At 44.2% G+C, this 21,756-nt stretch overlaps 1 protein-coding gene across 1 annotated transcript; it reads right to left on the reverse strand.

The window, feature by feature from the left end:
* Positions 1–1,032: 1,032 nt before the first annotated feature.
* LOC134909539 (uncharacterized) lies at positions 1,033–20,973 on the reverse strand. The gene is made up of 5 exons (XM_063916528.1): positions 20,847–20,973; positions 10,186–10,500; positions 9,770–9,973; positions 6,627–6,706; positions 1,033–1,152 (listed from the first exon to the last, which is right to left on the reverse strand). The coding sequence occupies exons 2-5, from the start codon at positions 10,472–10,474 to the stop codon at positions 1,054–1,056; spliced, it is 672 nt and encodes a 223-aa protein (XP_063772598.1). The 5' UTR covers positions 10,475–10,500; positions 20,847–20,973; the 3' UTR covers positions 1,033–1,053.
* Between the last annotated feature and the right edge of the window lie 783 nt (positions 20,974–21,756).

Raw genomic sequence — 21,756 nt, forward strand, 5'->3', positions numbered from 1 at the left:
ACACGGAGAGATTTTGACTATGAGAGATTTTGTCTGAGCGATTTCCCTTGAACTGGCAGTAGGAGATTTTGACTAACTTTTCCAGTGATTTTGGCTATGGGCGATTTTTGCTAACTCATTCAAGCAAGGGGACGCTTTTTCTTTCCCAGCGACATAGCCAAAATTGACTTGCCTGCACAGTCTATTTTTAGCAGCGATAGCGACCTGGCAGGGACGCGCATCAGTGGCGCACCCAGGGGGGTTTCCGAGCACCCAGAAACCCCCCTCCACCAAAAATAAATAAATATATATATATATTTTTTTTTTTGCTGCATGAGTATTATTAATGGCTGTCTAGCATCCTCTGCAGCCTGCTGTCTTCCTGGTGGCACTTGTAAGTGCTTAATAAAAGTTTACTTTCTTTTAATTATAGTACATATATATCCATGTGCATACATATATACACATGTATAAACATACATGCATACATACATACATACATAGAAACACACACACACATACACATACACATGTGATATATATACATGTGTATCTATACGTGTACTGTATGTGTGTGTATATATATATATATATATATATATATATATATATCCTGCGTTTGCCACTGGTGCATCGCTATCGCTGGCTGTGTACACATGGAGAGATATGCACTAACTTTCGGAGCGATTTTGAATATATAGTCAAAATCGCTCAGTTATATCGCTCCGTGTGTATGCACCTTAACAATTGTTTTTGCAACAGTCTTATAATATACCATTTAAAGTAGCTGTTTAACAACTACCATTTCAGTAGTGTTTCTTCTTACAAAACTTTACTGCTGAGAAACTACTTACCCCTGTGCTAAGGTCATTTTTTTAATTTTGTACTTTCACACTCCAGCAACAATATCACTTATTTGTTATACAGCACCCATGCAAATTTCTAGATGTGCCTATTAGATAATGAGACTGATGCTATAATTTACATTTACATTTTATTTTAAGAACATTTTAACTCCTTTCCCCTACTATGTACTCCCCTTCTGCTTCCACACACCTCTGCATTCTTATTTTTTCATTGGTCAAAGCTGGGCTGTAGCTCATTATTTGTCAGCTTTCTTAACAGCTTTGTCGTTTTCTTCTTTTCCTCAGTGACTGATTCAAAATGGGTTCCCTTGAGTACAGACATGACATTAGGGAAAAGAAAGACGTCACACAGTGCTAGGTCTGGCGAGTATGGAGGGTGTTCTAGCACTTCAATCTGTTTCTCAGCCAAAAACTACTTCATAGAGCTGTGTGGGCTAGTGCGTTATCATGATGGAGGATGAAACCATTTATCCACAACTCTGACCTCTTTCATTTTTGTAGTAATATTGATTCACTGCCCTCTGGTACCCAGTCTTCCAAAATAACACCCATAATGTCAAACAAAACAATTAACATGGCTTTAAATTTGGATTTGCTTTGATGTGCATTCTACTTTCTTGGTGATGATAGTGTTTTCCAGAGCATGGACTGGCATTTTGTCTCAGTATCACTGTTGTATTTATAATGGGTGCAGTGAGTGTGGTGCAAACGGGCCCTCGGGGGCCCACACCGCATACCCTGCACCCATTAATTTAAATACTTACGCTCCGGTATCCCACAACACAGCAACAGCACTGCAGAAATCACTGATAAAATGGCACAGCACCATTTTTCTGGTGATTTGCGCATGTGCAATAGGAAAATCACTGGGAAAATGTCCACCGCACTACTGTATTTTCCCGGCGATTTGCGTATGCGCTCTAAGCTCTGGGACAGTGCTAGGGTCCCCTAGGGACCCTATTGCCCAGAGCTGTACAGCGCTGCCAGCTAGGGAGGAGGGTGCCCAGATGGATCCTGCACACAGGCCTCCTCCTCTATAGATACGCCCCTGCTCAGTATTGTACTGGAAAATCCATGTTTCATCACAGGTAATAACTCTAAAAAATGCAAATCTGCTTGAATGTGTTCCAAAATATCTGTACAAATTCACTTTTAGGCTCGGCAGTGAGAAGCCTTGGAACCATCTCAGCACAAACTTTTGTCATGTTAAGATCTTGATGGAAAACTTGTCGATGTTTTTGGAAGCTGAGTCAACGGTCAATTCAAACATTTCTCTAAATGTATCCACATTTTTGTTTGTTTTTGATGTGCAAGGCCTTCATCATCCTTGCAACTGTCACTAAAATGTTTTGTGCACTTAAACACATGCGCAGATGAAAATTCAGTGGGCATTTTATTCAATTTAACAAAAAAAAGTTAACATGTTGCTCTACTTTTTAACTAAGCATTTTTATGACGCACAGGAAAATACAACTTGTTCAAATGCTATGTGAGAGTGAACTTTCTGTGTGAGAGTGGTGAAACTTGCAAAACCATTTTGGGAAAGTCCAAGGTCTCTGTTCCCTTACTACCTTTTAACTCACTCACTATGGTTTCTTTTTTACAAGTACAGTCTTGTTATTTGATAGCCACACCATGTGGCTTACTCGGAAATGGACACAGATTGCTGCATACGTAGCAAGATCTGCATCCATCTCCTCACATGCTGGGGGCCACCCAGCAGTGGCAGATTTACTGCTAGGCATCCTAGGCATCCGCTTAGGGCCCCACGAGTGTCAGGGGGCCTGTCCACGGATGGGGCCCAGGAGCAGCGCTGCAGCAGAGTTTTTCTTTTTTTGCAGAGTATGGACATCACATGTGAAGCTGAGCCGGCCCCAGCAGGCTGTCAGCACATCCTGATTGGATTGCTGCTGCTGGGACCAGCACCAGCTCATGCCCTCTCCGCTGTCAGTCACAGTGTAGCCCTCCTCTGCTGCATAGTGGCACACGTGACTGAGCAGCATGGAAAGTAGAGGAGCTCAGCCCAGTGGAGAAATGTGGCCTTCAAGAACTTGTAAGTGAGCCACAGCACAGTGTGTTCGGGGGGGGTCTGAAGTCCAGGGCCACGCCGCAGTACAGTGTACGGGGGGAGGGTCTCAGGTCCAGGGCCACACCGCAGTACAGTGTCTGGGGGACAGGGGGTCTGAAGTCCAAGGCCATGACGCAGTACAGTGTCCGGGGAGGGGAGGGGGGGGGGAGAGACTGAAGTCCAGGGCCATGCCGCAGTACAATGAGTCCGGGGAGGGGTGTTTGCGGATTTACCGCTGGGCAACAAATCGAGGAGCTGAGTTTTCTTTCCTTCAGCTCAGCCTCGGCTTGCACAGTCGCTCCCTGCACTTTGCAAAGCTGGCCGCTCAGGCTGACATGTAAGAGGAGTAGCCAGCTCCTCTGTGAGAGAAAAGAGCGCTGATTTTGGCGGTGCAGGGACATTGTAGCAGCGCTGCTTATAGCTTCATTGTTCCTGCCAGTGGCCAGGCACGTAACTCCGTGGAGCAGAACCAGTTGAGACACATGACGTGGGCAGCGCTGGTACTCTAAAATGTCTATGGGGGGAGGGTTGATGGTGCTGTCCTGTCTATGAGGGAGAGGGGATGATGGTGCTACGCTGTCTATCTATGGGGAGTGGGTAATGATGCTGTCCTGCCTGTTTATGGGGAAGGGGGGGGTTATTGTTGATGCTGCATCTGTCTGTCTGTGAAGGGGGAGGGTTGCTGGGGGCTATGCTGTCTGTTTAAACGGGGGTGCTGGGGGGTAATGAGGCCTATAATGTGTTTGGAGGTGCACTATGTGTCATATAATGGGCCTGATTCAGATCTGTTCACTCGCTAGCTATTTTTTGCAGCGCTGTGAACAGATAGTCGTCGCCTACAGGGCAGTGTAGTTTAGCTTTGCAAGTGTGCGATCGCATGTGCAGCCGAGCAGTACAAAAAAAGTGTGTGCAGTTTCTGAGTAGGTCACAACTTACTCAGCCGCTGCGATCACTTCAGCCTATTCGAGTCTGGAATTGACGTCAGACACCCGCCTTGAAAACACCTCGACACGCCTGCGTTTTTCCAAACACTCCCAGAAAACGGTCAGTTGACACCCACAAACACCCTCTTCCTGTCAATCTCCTTGCAATCGGCTGTGCAAATGGATTCTTCGTTAAATTCATAGCACAGCAACGACCTGCTTTGTACCTGTACGACGCGCGAACAGATATGAATTAGGCCCAAAGTGTTGTGGGCACTGTGTGGCATATAATGTGTTGGGGTACTTTGTTGCATATAATGTGTTGGGGGGGAGGTGCTGTGTGGCATATAATGTGTTCAGAGGGTGCTATGTGGCATATAATGTGTTAATTATGGGTGCATGTAAACCTCTTGGCTCCACCTCTAACTGCGCAATGTGAGGTAATGATCTCACACTGTGCACCCTCCCACCCACCCACGCTCTCACTCTTCATGTGCCATGCCAACACCACTGTGGAGGAGCAGCATACAGCATTCTTCTTAGGACGGAGCCAGACGAGGACAAATTCAAACAAATTCATTGACTTGAGTGTCTCTGTGAGTGAGTGGTATAAAATTATTTTCGGCTCGTACTGTGTGGTATAACATGAATTTCAGCTCGTACTGTGTGGCGTAATGTGAGTTTGACTCATACTGTATGGCGTAATGTGAATTTTACTCATACTGTGTGACATAATGTGAATTTGACTCATACTGTGTGGTGTAATGTGAATTTGACTCATACTGTGTGGTGTAATGTGAATTTGACTCATACTGTGTGGTGTAATGTGAATTTGACTCATACTGTGTGACATAATGTGAATTTCAGCTCATACCATATGGCATATTGTGACTTTCAGCTCATACTGTGTGGTGTAATGTGAATTTGACTCATACTGTGTGACATAATGTGAATTTCAGCTCATACCATATGGCATATTGTGACTTTCGGCTCATACTGTGTGGCGTAATGTGTATTTCGGCTCATAATGTGTGGCAAAATCTTCATCCATGCTGTTGCAGTTTTCCACTTGGACTATTGCAGGCCCTTCCACTCACTCGTCCCATCTTCAGACTATCCTTAATGCTGAGTTCTATCTCATTTACTTCTTCTGAAACTGTGTTTGTCTCTTTTCTCTGTCTCCTACTTTACTGGCTTCACATCTATCTCAGAGTACAATTTAAATTCCCAACCCTAACATATTATACCTTTAAAATCACTCCACTTCTCTCTACATTTTCCAAATTATTTCTGCTCACATTTGCCTCACCTCAAAACTGGTACTGATGAGTCCTCATACACTTTACTGCATTTGTGCCAAACTGCCCTTATCCGCATGCTAGGTGCCATTCAACCTGCCTTGCACCAAGCATTTTTTGAAACTTGTATATATGTGTTCGAATGAGTTTGAATCTGTATACAAAGTGCTACAATGGCTGTTGCTAATGTTGCAGCCTGGTGTTTATGGCACAGATTGAGTGGTGTTTTGCTTTTATTGATTTATTGAGTTTTAACCAAACCAACAACCGAATCTGAACCAAAATACTTGAGTGTAGTTTTGTCAAAACCAAATAATGAATTAGAACCAAATCTAAATCACGGGGTCCACACAAATCTATGGGGGTAATTCTGAGTTGATCGCAGCAGGAACTTTGTTAGCAGTTGGGCAAAACCATGTGCACTGCAGGGGAGGCAGATATAACATGTGCAGAGAGAGTTAGATTTGGGTGGGTTATTTTGTTTCTGTGCAGGGTAAATACTGGCTGCTTTATTTTTACACTGCAATTTAGATTGTAGATTGAACACACCACACCCAAATCTAACTCTCTCTGCACATGTTATATCTGCCTCCCCTGCAGTGCACATGGTTTTGCCCAACTGCTAACAAAGTTCCTGCTGCGATCAACTCAGAATTACCCCCTATAACCTTGACTCACCTGCTAATCAATAAAATATGAAATTCTGTTTCCAATTATTGGGCAGCCAAGTGCAAATTATTGTTCTCTGGGTTATCATCTTACAGGAAGTAAACTTATCTCAACCACCTTCATTTCTGCTTTACTCCAGAAAAAAAAAAAGCTTCCCTCTTTGGCAATATGATATATGAAATGTGTCAAGGAGGCATGTGATTGAATCTATGGATGTAGATTCATGTAACATATATTGTATGCTGTAAATCAAAGGACTATGTGGGTTTTTGCAAGAAGAAAACCTGTAGGGAACATTTTTAAAAAGTAAGGGTATGGTAAAATAGTTTTATTAACCATAAAAATCAATCAGATATTACCGGTAGTTTTTGTTTTGTAATCTGCAATAGAAATGCATGAATCTCAACAGTCCTGATTTGCGGGGTCTGTCCTGCAGTCCCACAAGTCAGCTGGGTTAGGGTGAACTACAGTAGCTCTTTGAAGCAATGGCCGTAACGCCATGGGGGTGGCTGCATGCCCCCTATATGGAGTCCACACTCCATTTTTTTTTTTTTTACCTCTGTAGAAATGTTGGGGTGAATGGAAATATGATAGCTTGAATCTGATGAGTTGCCATGGGCACGACCCCCTTTTTACTTTGCACTTAATTAACTACAGTAAATGTATCCAATTGTAAACTTTATTATATCAAATAAACTGTAAATATGTATGTGCATAATCATGATTATTTCCTTTGTGCACGCAGATATAGAATAGAGGGGGGAGAAAAAGTGAAGAATTAAGTTATGCAAATAGTGTACTATTACTTACACCAAATTATTACCTGGTATATTATTTGCTGTTCCCTTTCTAGTTTATTCAATAATGTTGAGATATGAAGAGATAAATACAAACTTGCTTGGTCTGTGGGAAAAAGAAAATTCATTTTTATGAAACTATCTGAACAGAATTGTCTGGCACACATATCTAGTTGGTGTTTGACATGATATACTGTAGTTAGGAATGTACAGTTTGACCATTTTATAATTTGAAACTGAAAACAGCATCCAAGGTGTGACAGTTTGGAAATCTTAATGTGCGTACACACCAGAACGATATTGGCACAATATTCCCAAATCGGACACATTGGCAGGGGCGGATTGGGAACAAAAAGTGGCCCTGGAAAAATTTGTACTAGTGGCCTCACATGGGTAGCACCAGAGGTGTAAGGTCTAGCCATGGGCCATGGCAGCAGCACCCTCCCCCCAAGACTTTCCAGATAGTGGGCATGTCTAGCATCAAGGGGGAAGTTAAAAGGAAATAAACTTATTATTATGAGCACATTATATGATACACCTTCAGAATTTAGGAAACTATATAATTCTTTAGAAAGATATATTTTCTTGCTTATTACACCCAATCACTATTCACTCAATCTTATACGTCAGCCAAGCAGGCAGACAGAGCATACACTAGATCATCTGCAATCACAGGCTAAGTGGCAAAGTCATTTTCATATATGCAAATTATTTTGCATCTTATTTATTATGTCTATAAATAGGATCACATGTCCTCAAACAAAACAGGCCCCACGGGTGCGTCGGCCCACTGGGAATCTTCCCTGTAAGCCCTATGGCCAATCCGCCTCTGCACATTGGTCACAATATCATCCAGGGTGTATGCACAATGTCTCTGAAGATATGCACTCCCGAGAAATCGCCTATGAGGGCCATGCTGCTGTATGCAGCATGGCCCCTGCACCCCTGTTGCACCATCGCTCGCGACATTGGAAAGTGTGTATGCACTTGCCGATGTTGGGTCCCGGTGCAGACGATATCGCATCATAGCGATATCGTTCTGATGTATAAAGTACATAGCCATAAAGAAAACTGAACCTTAGTAAAGACCAACCTAGATGTTCATAGTGTGATGAAATATAGCCAGCCATAAGGAGTCTGCTAAGCCAAAATAATTAAAGTTGGTGGATTTTGTGAGGAAAGGTACAGTACTAGTGGAAGGAAGCAATTTTGGAGAAAAAGGAAATAGCAAAGTTAAGGGCAATGATGGAGGAGGGATGCAGAGTAATAATTTGAAGGTTGTATAGGGTTGGAGGATTCGGAGGAGATGAGAGATTTGAAATACTGTAAGAGTACTTGTAAAGAGAAAGAGCAGAGCATGAATTTGAAACAAAGGAAGTCAGAGTAAATGGGATCTTCCCCACAATGTTTGAACATTTGTTGGATCAAGCAGATAAATCTACAGTGGCAGGGTTGGAGTGTGAATCAACAGTGAGAGTAACCACCCATGCAGCGGAATCCAAGGTGGATGTTAGAGTAATAAAGGTAAACAGCCTTGTTATGGAGAGATATTGAAAAGAAGCAACTCAAGGGAAGGTTAAAAAAAAAGAGTCAAAGATCTGGTCATCATGGTTGAGCCACATGAGAGTAGCCTTGGTGGAGGGGGGAAATGGAATAAGGGAAAACGAGGGAGATGAGTTGATGGCCAAAGAGAAGGAAGGGGAAGTTGACTAACAGATGTCACAGAAGTGGTAAAAGATGATGCAAAAAGCACGACCACTGGAGTGAAAAAGGGAAAAGGTCTATTGATTTAGGTCAATATAGAGAGAAAGTAAAAAGTTTAGAAGCAAAATAATCTGTGGGATTATTAATGTAGAAAGACCGGACTTCAAAAAAGGAAAGGAGGGGTTTGAGGAATTACTCAATAAATCCACTGGTGGGATAAGCATGCCACCCTCTTCCTTACCGGTTGTTAGGGCAGGTGGAGTAGGGAAAGAGGAGCACAGAGAGAGGGAGAGAGAGAGCGAGAAGAAAGAAAAAGCAGTTTGACAAATGCTAATATTTATTATAGCTATAAATTTAAGGGAGTTGGAAAAATAAAGATTATGTACTGATGCCAGTTTGTTACAGACAGGTCTGGAATTTTGTAGCACAAGAAAGAGGACCGGGTGAGAGAAAATTAAGTTGGCTGGGTTACTAGCAGATGGGAGAAAGTAAGGCTAATGGCAGGAAGAGCAGTAGAGGATGGATGGGAAGAAAGGTGAACAAGGGGCACAGTAGGAAGAGAGTTGTGGAGGATATCGGATTTAAGTGGGAATTCTGTGTAGCTAAAAGAAGCGGTGATGGGGCTAGGTAAGTAGGAGAAGTAAATGGGAGTGCATAGCATTACTGTCACCAATTTGGGTGGTATAGTTACAGAAAAAGTGGCACTGTAGGGTGTTGAATCAGTGACATTGAGTAATGAGCATGGGGTAGAAAAACTAAACAGGGTAGGCTATGAAACTGAGTAAAAATTCAAGACAGTACAGTATAGAAATAGGGGAAGAGGGAGGAGGTTGAAGGAAAAAGATAAGGACGAGAATTGAGGACAGAGGGAGAAACAGTGGCAGTCAAGAGGAACAGTAGTAGTGAAGTGAATCAGTGGCAAAATCACATTAAAATGGCAATATCAGCTTCCAGGTACAGTAGGAAAGTAGACTCAAAATGAAGTTGAATAGGGGGAAGGCCAGGATCCATTAGACCAGAGCAAAGAGAATAAAGCTATAAGCAGAAGTGAGCCATATAAAACAATGGTGTAGAGATGTGGACCCAGGTAGTAATCCAAATGAGGTTTGGTATTTCAGAGATCAGTGGATTAAAGCCCATAAAAGAGACCTAGTATTAAATGTGCCTGTAAAGCAGAGGGCTGCACATCTCCAACCAGTGGGCAAGGAAAGTGTATTTAGGCTGCTGAGTCCCTAACAGGTCAGTCTGAGTTGTAGAAGGTCAATGATGTGGACCTGGTCCTTCAAATGGAGGAATGCAAGTTGCAATGCCTAGGATCAACCATCTTTAGAGGAAGGGGGCCTTGCTAATGTCACTGGAAGGTGAGTGGCCAGGTCTTACATTGGAGTACGGTGCAAATACAGGTTTAGTGGAGGACAGTGAGGATGATGAAGGGTCATGGAGGAACTAATGGTAATGGACTAACCTGGTGTGACAGTTGATTGCTGACTTCTCTGAGTAGTGTTGTTTCCAAATGATGTAACAGTATACGATATTGTATATTGCTGTCCTGTTGTCATCACATGTTGCACTGTCGATGGTAATAGTGTGCTGAGTATGGCTTCTGTAGTTGTATCTGATGATGAAGGATACACTGCAGTCAGTGTACTAGGTGTCCCATTTGTATTACCTGTTTTAAATTTGAGTGTAAAACATTTGAAAAAAACATGAACTTTAAATTATTACAACAACATTTTTTTTATATATAGTTGGAAATCTGATATTTTGTGAATGTTGCTTTGTTATGTCTTTACTGTAGACATGATATTCTGCATTGTGAATGACAGTGTTTATGAACAATATAAAACCCCCTTAACATAGCAAGGGTGAACACATGCTTACCTATCATTTCCATGATTGCAGTTTCTACAGGTTGCAGTGTTGTACTTGAACTAAACCTCTGAGTAGCCAATGCTGTACTTTCTCCCAATGTAGATGGACTGGATTGTGGAAGGTTTACTGATGTGACAGCTGATTGCTGACTTGTCCGAGTAGTGTTGCTTCTTGATGTAACAGTATGATATACTGTAGATTGCTGTACAAGGGCTGTCCCGTTACCCACTGTCAGTGTTGTTATGTTGAGTATGGTTTCAGCAGTTGTTGCTGATGCTGAAGGATACTCTGCAGTCATGGTGCTAGGTGTCTCAGCTGAATTACCTGTTTTGATTATGAATGATCATAAAGTTGAAAAGAAAAGGATGGTATTGATATCCCTGTGGTTGAAATCCTGACGGCCAGAATGCTAGCAGTAGCATCCCAACGTTCAAAATGACTGATCCCAATGAGTATTTTAACTCTTACTCTCACTCTAATCCTAACCCTAACCCACCCCTCCTGCAGCCTAACCCTTACTACCCCTCACATCCTAACCCTAGCCCTCCTCTTAATGTCTAACACTAACCCTTAACCTTACTCTAACTCCCGGTACTTACTGAGTGATCCATCTGATTTCTGACCATCAGGATTTCAACCACCGGGATCCTGACAGCATGCCAAAAAGAACATGACCTTTAAATTATCACAATGAAATAGATTATTTTCGCATTTTCAAAGAGGTATGTATTTAAAAGCAATCATGGTAGTCTTCAAGAATGATCAGATAAAGCTTTTGTAAATCAATAATTAATGAGTTGAAAATGATGCACTAGGACATGTGTCTAGAGAATATAAGGCCTGATTCCAAGGTGGACACAGTACATGGCAGCTACGACTTTGAACACAGCTGCTGTGCGAAGATATGCTAATGCCACAGGAGGGGGCTTGTGTAAAAAGAGGCCTCCTGCTGGCTTCTAGGATACGCTGCTGTGTCTGATGACGCAGTATCTGATCATCTGCATAAACATCAGTCATCTGAATAACCCTTAGGTCACTCAGGGCTGACACGACCCATTTTTTAAAAATGGTCTCAGTTGCTGTCCGATGACGTAGGATCAGTTCTGCACATGTGCAGTATGGATCCCGCACATGTGCAGTACAGCAACCATGGAGATGTACGCAAACCACTGGGCTTGCTTACTTCTTTGAATTAGTCCCATATTAAGATGAACAAGCTCATAAGAGGCCCCCACTCTGCTCTCAAGGAAGCAGATTGAGGGTCTCAGGAAAGTGCCAAGTAATTTCCAGGCCCCCCTCCTCTAAACTTCCAATATCAACAAAAAAACACACCTCCAAAGAAACATGTCTAGGTAACTGTCCACATCGTATTACAGTATGTTGCATCTACATAATCACATGCTGCATGTAAGCTACAGTACTAATGTGATCTGTCCTTACTGTACTCAGCTAACTGAAGTAACACTTGTACCACCCATTATTTATCTTCAGGCGCTTTACATACGGATGTATTTTGGTGCACATGGTCCATATGTTTGTACATGCACTGTATGTACAGTATGTCACATACTAAACTCTAAAGCAGGTTCCTAGTAGAGATGAGCGGGTTCGGTTTCTCTGAATCCGAACCCGCACGAACTTCATGTTTTTTTTCACGGGTCCGAGCGACTCGGATCTTCCCGCCTTGCTCGGTTAACCCGAGCGCGCCCGAACGTCATCATGACGCTGTCGGATTCTCGCGAGACTCGGATTCTATATAAGGAGCCGCGCGTCGCCGCCATTTTCACACGTGCATTGAGATTGATAGGGAGAGGACGTGGCTGGCGTCCTCTCCATTTAGATTAGGAGAGAGAGAGAGAGATTGACCTGAGGCTGATACTGTAGAAGAGAGTGCAGAGTTTAGTGACTGACCACAGTGACCACCAGCAGTGCAGTTGTTTTATTTAATATATCCGTTCTCTGCCTGAAAAAAACGGTACACACAGTGACTCAGTCACATACCATATCTGTGTGCACTGCTCAGCCCAGTGTGCTGCATGCCTGCATCATCTATGTATATATTATATATCTGACTGTGCTCAGCTCACACAGCTTATAATTGTGGGGGAGACTGGGGAGCACTGCAGTGCCAGTTATAGGTTATAGCAGGAGCCAGGAGTACAAGACAGTCACATACCATATCTGTGTGCACTGCTCAGCCCAGTGTGCTGCATCATCTATGTATATATATTATATATCTGACTGTGCTCAGCTCACACAGCTTATAATTGTGGGGGAGACTGGGGAGCACTGCAGTGCCAGTTATAGGTTATAGCAGGAGCCAGGAGTACATATTATATTAAAATTAAACAGTGCACACTTTTGCTGCAGGAGTGCCACTGCCAGTGTGACTGACCAGTGACCTGACCACACTGACCACCAGTATAGTTAGTAGTATACTATATTGTGATTGCCTGAAAAAGTTAAACACTCGTCGTGTGACTTCACTTGTGTGGTGTTTTTTTTTTTTATTCTATAAAAAACTCATTCTGCTGACAGACAGTGTCCAGCAGGTCCGTCATTATATAATATATATACCTGTCCGGCTGCAGTAGTGATATATATATATTTTTTATATCATTATTTATCATCCAGTCGCAGCAGACACAGTACGGTAGTTCACGGCTGTAGCTACCTCTGTGTCGGCACTCGGCAGTCCATCCATAATTGTATACCACCTACCCGTGGTTTTTTTTTCTTTCTTCTTTATACATACATACTACTACATCTCTTTATCAACCAGTCTATATTAGCAGCAGACACAGTACAGTACGGTAGTTCACGGCTGTGGCTACCTCTGTGTCGGCACTCGGCAGTCCGTCCATAATTGTATACCACCTAACCGTGTTTTTTTTTTTCTTTCTTCTTTATACATACATACTACGACATCTCTTTATCAACCAGTCTATATTAGCAGCAGACACAGTACAGTACGGTAGTTCACGGCTGTGGCTACCTCTGTGTCGGCACTCGGCAGTCCGTCCATAATTGTATACCACCTAACCGTGGTTTTTTTTTCTTTCTTCTTCATACATACATACTACGACATCTCTTTATCAACCAGTCTATATTAGCAGCAGACACAGTACAGTACGGTAGTTCACGGCTGTGGCTACCTCTGTGTCGGCACTCGGCAGTCCGTCCATAATTGTATACCACCTAACCGTGGTTTTTTTTCTTTCTTCTTTATACATACATACTACGACATCTCTTTATCAACCAGTCTATATTAGCAGCAGACACAGTACAGTACGGTAGTTCACGGCTGTGGCTACCTCTGTGTCGGCACTCGGCAGTCCGTCCATAATTGTATACCACCTAACCGTGGTTTTTTTTTCTTTCTTCTTCATACATACATACTACGACATCTCTTTATCAACCAGTCTATATTAGCAGCAGACACAGTACAGTACGGTAGTTCACGGCTGTGGCTACCTCTGTGTCGGCACTCGGCAGTCCGTCCATAATTGTATACCACCTACCCGTGGTTTTTTTTTCTTTCTTCTTTATACATACATACTACTACATCTCTTTATCAACCAGTCTATATTAGCAGCAGACACAGTACAGTACGGTAGTTCACGGCTGTGGCTACCTCTGTGTCGGCACTCGGCAGTCCGTCCATAATTGTATACCACCTACCCGTGGTTTTTTTTTCTTTCTTCTTCATACATACATACTACGACATCTCTTTATCAACCAGTCTATATTAGCAGCAGACACAGTACAGTACGGTAGTTCACGGCTGTGGCTACCTCTGTGTCGGCACTCGGCAGTCCGTCCATAATTGTATACCACCTAACCGTGGTTTTTTTTTCTTTCTTCTTCATACATACATACTACGACATCTCTTTATCAACCAGTCTATATTAGCAGCAGACACAGTACGGTAGTTCACGGCTGTAGCTACCTCTGTGTCGGCACTCGGCAGTCCGTCCATAATTGTATACTAGTATCCATCCATCTCCATTGTTTACCTGAGGTGCCTTTTAGTTGTGCCTATTAAAATATGGTGAACAAAAATGTTGAGGTTCCAAAATTAGGGAAAGATCAAGATCCACTTCCACCTCGTGCTGAAGCTGCTGCCACTAGTCATGGCCGAGACGATGAAATGCCAGCAACGTCGTCTGCCAAGGCCGATGCCCAATGTCATAGTACAGAGCATGTCAAATCCAAAACACCAAATATCAGTAAAAAAAGGACTCCAAAACCTAAAATAAAATTGTCGGAGGAGAAGCGTAAACTTGCCAATATGCCATTTACCACACGGAGTGGCAAGGAACGGCTGAGGCCCTGGCCTATGTTCATGGCTAGTGGTTCAGCTTCACATGAGGATGGAGGCACTCAGCCTCTCGCTAGAAAAATGAAAAGACTCAAGCTGGCAAAAGCAGTAGCACCGCAAAGAACTGTGCGTTCTTCGAAATCCCAAATCCACAAGGAGAGTCCAATTGTGTCGGTTGCGATGCCTGACCTTCCCAACACTGGACGTGAAGAGCATGCGCCTTCCACCATTTGCACGCCCCCTGCAAGTGCTGGAAGGAGCACCCGCAGTCCAGTTCCTGATAGTCAGATTGAAGATGTCAGCGTTGAAGTACACCAGGATGAGGAGGATATGGGTGTTGCTGGCGCTGGGGAGGAAATTGACCAGGAGGATTCTGATGGTGAGGTGGTTTGTTTAAGTCAGGCACCCGGGGAGACACCTGTTGTCCGTGGGAGGAATATGGCCATTGACATGCCTGGTGAAAATACCAAAAAAATCAGCTCTTCGGTGTGGAACTATTTCAACAGAAATGCGGACAACAGGTGTCAAGCCGTGTGTTCCCTTTGTCAAGCTGTAATAAGTAGGGGTAAGGACGTTAACCACCTCGGAACATCCTCCCTTATACGTCACCTGCAGCGCATTCATAATAAGTCAGTGACAAGTTCAAAAACTTTGGGTGACAGCGGAAGCAGTCCACTGACCAGTAAATCCCTTCCTCTTGTAACCAAGCTCACGCAAACCACCCCACCAACTCCCTCAGTGTCAATTTCCTCCTTCCCCAGGAATGCCAATAGTCCTGCAGGCAATGTCACTGGCAATTCTGACGAGTCCTCTCCTGCCTGGGATTCCTCCGATGCATCCTTGCGTGTAACGCCTACTGCTGCTGGCGCTGCTGTTGTTGCTGCTGGGAGTCGATGGTCATCCCAGAGGGGAAGTCGTAAGCCCACTTGTACTACTTCCAGTAAGCAATTGACTGTTCAACAGTCCTTTGCGAGGAAGATGAAATATCACAGCAGTCATCCTGCTGCAAAGCGGATAACTGAGGCCTTGACAACTATGTTGGTGTTAGACGTGCGTCCGGTATCCGCCGTTAGTTCACAGGGAACTAGACAATTTATTGAGGCAGTGTGCCTCCGTTACCAAATACCATCTAGGTTCCACTTCTCTAGGCAGGCGATACCGAGAATGTACACGGACGTCAGAAAAAGACTCACCAGTGTCCTAAAAAATGCAGTTGTACCCAATGTCCACTTAACCACGGACATGTGGACAAGTGGAGCAGGGCAGGGTCAGGACTATATGACTGTGACAGCCCACTGGGTAGATGTATGGACTCCCGCCGCAAGAACAGCAGCGGCGGCACCAGTAGCAGCATCTCGCAAACGCCAACTCTTTCCTAGGCAGGCTACGCTTTGTATCACCGGTTTCCAGAATACGCACACAGCTGAAAACCTCTTACGGCAACTGAGGAAGATCATCGCGGAATGGCTTACCCCAATTGGACTCTCCTGTGGATTTGTGGCATCGGACAACGCCAGCAATATTGTGTGTGCATTAAATATGGGCAAATTCCAGCACGTCCCATGTTTTGCACATACCTTGAATTTGGTGGTGCAGAATTATTTAAAAAACGACAGGGGCGTGCAAGAGATGCTGTCGGTGGCCAGAAAAATTGCGGGACACTTTCGGCGTACAGGCACCACGTACAGAAGACTGGAGCACCACCAAAAACTACTGAACCTGCCCTGCCATCATCTGAAGCAAAAAGTGGTAACGAGGTGGAATTCAACCCTCTATATGCTTCAGAGGTTGGAGGAGCAGCAAAAGGCCATTCAAGCCTATACAATTGAGCACGATATAGGAGGTGGAATGCACCTGTCTCAAGCGCAGTGGAGAATGATTTCAACGTTGTGCAAGGTTCTGATGCCCTTTGAACTTGCCACACGTGAAGTCAGTTCAGACACTGCCAGCCTGAGTCAGGTCATTCCCCTCATCAGGCTTTTGCAGAAGAAGCTGGAGACATTGAAGGAGGAGCTAACACGGAGCGATTCCGCTAGGCATGTGGGACTTGTGGATGGAGCCCTTAATTCGCTTAACAAGGATTCACGGGTGGTCAATCTGTTGAAATCAGAGCACTACATTTTGGCCACCGTGCTCGATCCTAGATTTAAAGCCTACCTTGGATCTCTCTTTCCGGCAGACACAAGTCTGCTGGGGTTGAAAGACCTGCTGGTGAGAAAATTGTCAAGTCAAGCGGAACGCGACCTGTCAACATCTCCTCCTTCACATTCTCCCGCAACTGGGGGTGCGAGGAAAAGGCTCAGAATTCCGAGCCCACCCGCTGGCGGTGATGCAGGGCAGTCTGGAGCGACTGCTGATGCTGACATCTGGTCCGGACTGAAGGACCTGACAACGATTACGGACATGTCGTCTACTGTCACTGCATATGATTCTCTCACCATTGAAAGAATGGTGGAGGATTATATGAGTGACCGCATCCAAGTAGGCACGTCACACAGTCCATACTTATACTGGCAGGAAAAAGAGGCAATTTGGAGGCCATTGCACAAACTGGCTTTATTCTACCTAAGTTGCCCTCCCACAAGTGTGTACTCCGAAAGAGTGTTTAGTGCCGCCGCTCACCTTGTCAGCAATCGGCGTACGAGGTTACATCCAGAAAATGTGGAGAAGATGATGTTCATTAAAATGAATTATAATCAATTCCTCCGCGGAGACATTGACCAGCAGCAATTGCCTCCACAAAGTACACAGGGAGCTGAGATGGTGGATTCCAGTGGGGACGAATTGATAATCTGTGAGGAGGGGGATGTACACGGTGATATATCGGAGGGTGATGATGAGGTGGACATCTTGCCTCTGTAGAGCCAGTTTGTGCAAGGAGAGATTAATTGCTTCTTTTTTGGGGGGGGTCCAAACCAACCCGTCATATCAGTCACAGTCGTGTGGCAGACCCTGTCACTGAAATGATGGGTTGGTTAAAGTGTGCATGTCCTGTTTTGTTTATACAACATAAGGGTGGGTGGGAGGGCCCAAGGACAATTCCATCTTGCACCTCTTTTTTCTTTTATTTTTCTTTGCGTCATGTGCTGTTTGGGGAGGGTTTTTTGGAAGGGACATCCTGCGTGACACTGCAGTGCCACTCCTAAATGGGCCCGGTGTTTGTGTCGGCCACTAGGGTCGCTAATCTTACTCACACAGTCAGCTACCTCATTGCGCCTCTTTTTTTCTTTGCATCATGTGCTGATTGGGGAGGGTTTTTTGGAAGGGACATCCTGCGTGACACTGCAGTGCCACTCCTAAATGGGCCCGGTGTTTGTGTCGGCCACTAGGGTCGCTAATCTTACTCACACAGTCAGCTACCTCATTGCGCCTCTTTTTTTCTTTGCGTCATGTGCTGATTGGGGAGGGTTTTTTGGAAGGGACATCCTGCGTGACACTGCAGTGCCACTCCTAAATGGGCCCGGTGTTTGTGTCGGCCACTAGGGTCGCTAATCTTACTCACACAGTCAGCTACCTCATTGCGCCTCTTTTTTTCTTTGCGTCATGTGCTGATTGGGGAGGGTTTTTTGGAAGGGACATCCTGCGTGACACTGCAGTGCCACTCCTAAATGGGCCCGGTGTTTGTGTCGGCCACTAGGGTCGCTAATCTTACTCACACAGTTAGCTACCTCATTGCGCCTCTTTTTTTCTTTGCGTCATGTGCTGATTGGGGAGGGTTTTTTGGAAGGGACATCCTGCGTGACACTGCAGTGCCACTCCTAAATGGGCCCGGTGTTTGTGTCGGCCACTAGGGTCGCTAATCTTACTCACACAGTCAGCTACCTCATTGCGCCTCTTTTTTTCTTTGCGTCATGTGCTGATTGGGGAGGGTTTTTTGGAAGGGACATCCTGCGTGACACTGCAGTGCCACTCCTAAATGGGCCCGGTGTTTGTGTCGGCCACTAGGGTCGCTTATCTTACTCACACAGTCAGCTACCTCATTGCGCCTCTTTTTTTCTTTGCGTCATGTGCTGATTGGGGAGGGTTTTTTGGAAGGGACATCCTGCGTGACACTGCAGTGCCACTCCTAGATGGGCCAGGTGTTTGTGTCGGCCACTAGTGTCGCTTAGCTTAGTCATCCAGCGACCTTGGTGCAAATTTTAGGACTAAAAATAATATTGTGAGGTGTGAGGTATTCAGAATAGACTGAAAATGAGTGGAAATTATGGTTTTTGAGGTTAATAATAATATGGGATCAAAATGACCCCCAAATTCTATGATTTAAGCTGTTTTTTAGTGTTTTTTTAAAAAAACACCCGAATCCAAAACACACCCGAATCCGACAAAAAAAATTCGGTGAGGTTTTGCCAAAACGCGGTCGAACCCAAAACACGGCCGCGGAACCGAACCCAAAACCAAAACACAAAACCCGAAAAATTTCAGGCGCTCATCTCTAGTTCCTAGTGTGTGACATGTACATATATTGTTGGTAAAACTACAGTAAATGGTATAAAAAACTATGTTTACATTGGGTCTCCTTTGTGTGAAGATGGTAATGTGCTTTAGTCTGTAAGAGGTGCTGTTCCAATACTGTAAGTGCTCTCTACCCACGTAAAAAAAAATGTAAGTGCACAGTGATGTGGGTGGTGTAAATATGGGTAGACATAGTTAGAAATTAGTCACTTTAAATATCTGATAAATTGCTTACCGTGACTTCTCTGTCACATGCCCCCCCCAGCTGTGTGTTCTACTACATGCCCCCTGTGTGTCCCCATACACTACACTGCACTACATCACTGCCCCTATATACTGCCCTACATCACTAAACTACATCCCCCTATAAGCTAAACAATATCACTGCACTATATCCCCCTATACACTGCACTACATTACCACACTACATCCCCTTATTACATTACTACACTAAGGGGGTGATTCTGAATTGTTCGCTCGCTAGCTGCTTTTAGCAGCATTACACACGCTAAGCCGCCGCCCTCTGGGAGTGTATCTTAGCTTAGCAGAATTGCGAACGAAAGATTAGCAGAATTGCGAATAGAACATCCTTAGCAGTTTCTGAGTAGCTCCAGACCTACCCACAAATAGCGATCATATCAGTCAGTTTCGTTCCTGGTTTGACGTCACACACACGCCCAGCGTTCGGCCAGCCACTCCCCCGTTTCTCCAGACACTCCCGTGTTTTTCCCTGACACGCCTGCGTTTTTCCGCACACTCCCAGAAAACGGCCAGTTTCCGCCCAGAAACACCCACTTCCTGTCAATCACACTCCGATCACTTCAACGATGAAAAATCTTCGTTCGGACGTGAGTAAATCTACTAAGTTTTGAGCAAAAGTACTAACCGCATGCGCACTGCGAACCATGCGCATGCACATTTTTGCCTTAATCGCTCCGTTGCGAAAATCGGCAACGAGTGAACAACTCGGAATGGCCCCCTAAATCTCCTCTATACATTGCACAACATCACTACACTACATCACCCACACTGCACTACACCACTTTTATACATGCTCCTATACACTGCACCACTACACTACATGCCGTACATGGAACACTACACTACAGCCCCCCTCCCCTTTGTTTTCCCTACCTGCTGCAGCTGTGAGGAAAGCTGTTAGGACCCCGTGGACTTCAGCAGCTGAGGCCCATGCGCTCAGGTAGGATATACTGTATCTGGGTACTCAAACCAGCATTTTAAATATAAGGTATGCTTATATACTGACCATTGGAGAGTCTTTAGGTGTGAGGTAGCGCTGCGGAGAAGCCCTGTGAGACAGACAGTCTTCAGAGATCTGGGAGCAGCAGAAGCACCTCCGGGAATCATCCATTTAAGTTACAACAGCTGAGGGACGGTCCAGAGACGGAGCAGAGGCACGGCTCTTGGCACCCCCCTCAAAACTGCTGCATAGTTCACGTGCACCCCTCCCTCCCCCCTCAGTTGCAGCCCTGCTTATATCTAAATTCCTCTTTATCACTCTTCAAGCCTTAGGAGATCTCCACCTTTATCTGAGTCTACTTTATCTCTCTTCAAGGCTTAGTACATAGACCCCCTAGAGTTTCCTTGTCCACTTGTCCTTGATGTTTTTGTTCATCTGTGTTTTTTGGTGGCTCTTTAAGTAAACTCCACAGATATCAGTATCTCCTGTATTTTAGAGATAATATATTCCTGTAAAAACTTACATTTTTCATAATCCTGAAAAACAGACATTTCCACAGGATACAGGCTTAATAAACATGTGCCATTTTGTAAACCCACTAAGCAAAAAGACTAAGCAAAAACACAATAACAACTAATTTAGTTAAAACTGAAATTGATACTCCATGCAAATAGATAAATGTTACAATGTAGTTACCTGCTTTGCAAGTTGAGTTGTAGTCTGAACAACAGTCATGGTTTGACAGACAAAATTCATCGCAAAAACATCCTCTAAAACAGGTATTATTGTGGCCTAGACAGCAGAGGATAGAGTCCGTCGAACAGCCTGTATTCAAATGAAGTAAAAATAAATATTTTTTTAAGATTTTGATACTGACAGTACTGTAATACTAGTTTTATATGAATTTTTAACATTTCTCTCAATCACTTAACATTTGAGATATAGAGGCATGAATGGCGAATAAAAGAGATCAGACGTTATGTGGCAGCAGATGGCCCCCCAGTTGTTACTAGCCCTACAGCTTGGCCCGTCCCAGGGCAGTGGACCAGACAGTGAACTTTTTACAGCCTATTTCTCTGCTTCTCAGTGTATAAGCACAGGGATAAGGCGCTATATGACCAATGACAGTGACGTGCGGTGGGGTGAGGCAGAGCCTTTCCTGTCATATTAATGATTGTGCAAGAAGTTTGACTGTATAAAGTATATGAAAAATACAAAGAATTTGTTTGAAATATCTTCTTTGTATTATTTTAATCATTTTTATAGGCAAAACTCTGGAGTAAAAAGTCTATGGCAGGTGAGGTAGTGCCTCACCTGTCTATCTTTTCTTCACATCTATGATCAAAACTCACCAAATTTCCAGGAGTTTATACTGCAGCACCTATGTATAATGCCCAGATGTACGCTTTGGCTCATATATTGCGTGTAAATCTGGCTCTGGTGCTAGCCAGTGCCTCCTGATCCATCAACCTCACTGCACGTACCTGACCAATGATTTTACTTACTGCCTCTTATAATAAATACCATGGGGTACAGTTTGCCCAATGTAATTACCTATGTAATGGTGTTTTTACTAGGTTTTGCCTTGAGGTGTATTTAGAGCTTT

This window comes from Pseudophryne corroboree, chromosome 4, assembly GCF_028390025.1.
Source record: "Pseudophryne corroboree isolate aPseCor3 chromosome 4, aPseCor3.hap2, whole genome shotgun sequence".
Lineage (NCBI taxonomy): Eukaryota > Metazoa > Chordata > Amphibia > Anura > Myobatrachidae > Pseudophryne > Pseudophryne corroboree.

Coding starts and splice junctions, on each gene's coding strand:
- LOC134909539 (XM_063916528.1), bottom strand. CDS start 10,474: ATGACTGCAGAGTATCCTTCAGCATCAGCAACAACTGCTGAAACCATA. Junction 6,707..9,769: donor GCAATCAACTGTCACACCAG/GTTAGTCCATTA, acceptor TTTTTCCCACAG/ACCAAGCAAGTTTGTATTTA. Junction 1,153..6,626: donor AACAGCAAATAATATACCAG/GTAATAATTTGG, acceptor TCTGTACTCAAG/GGAACCCATTTTGAATCAGT.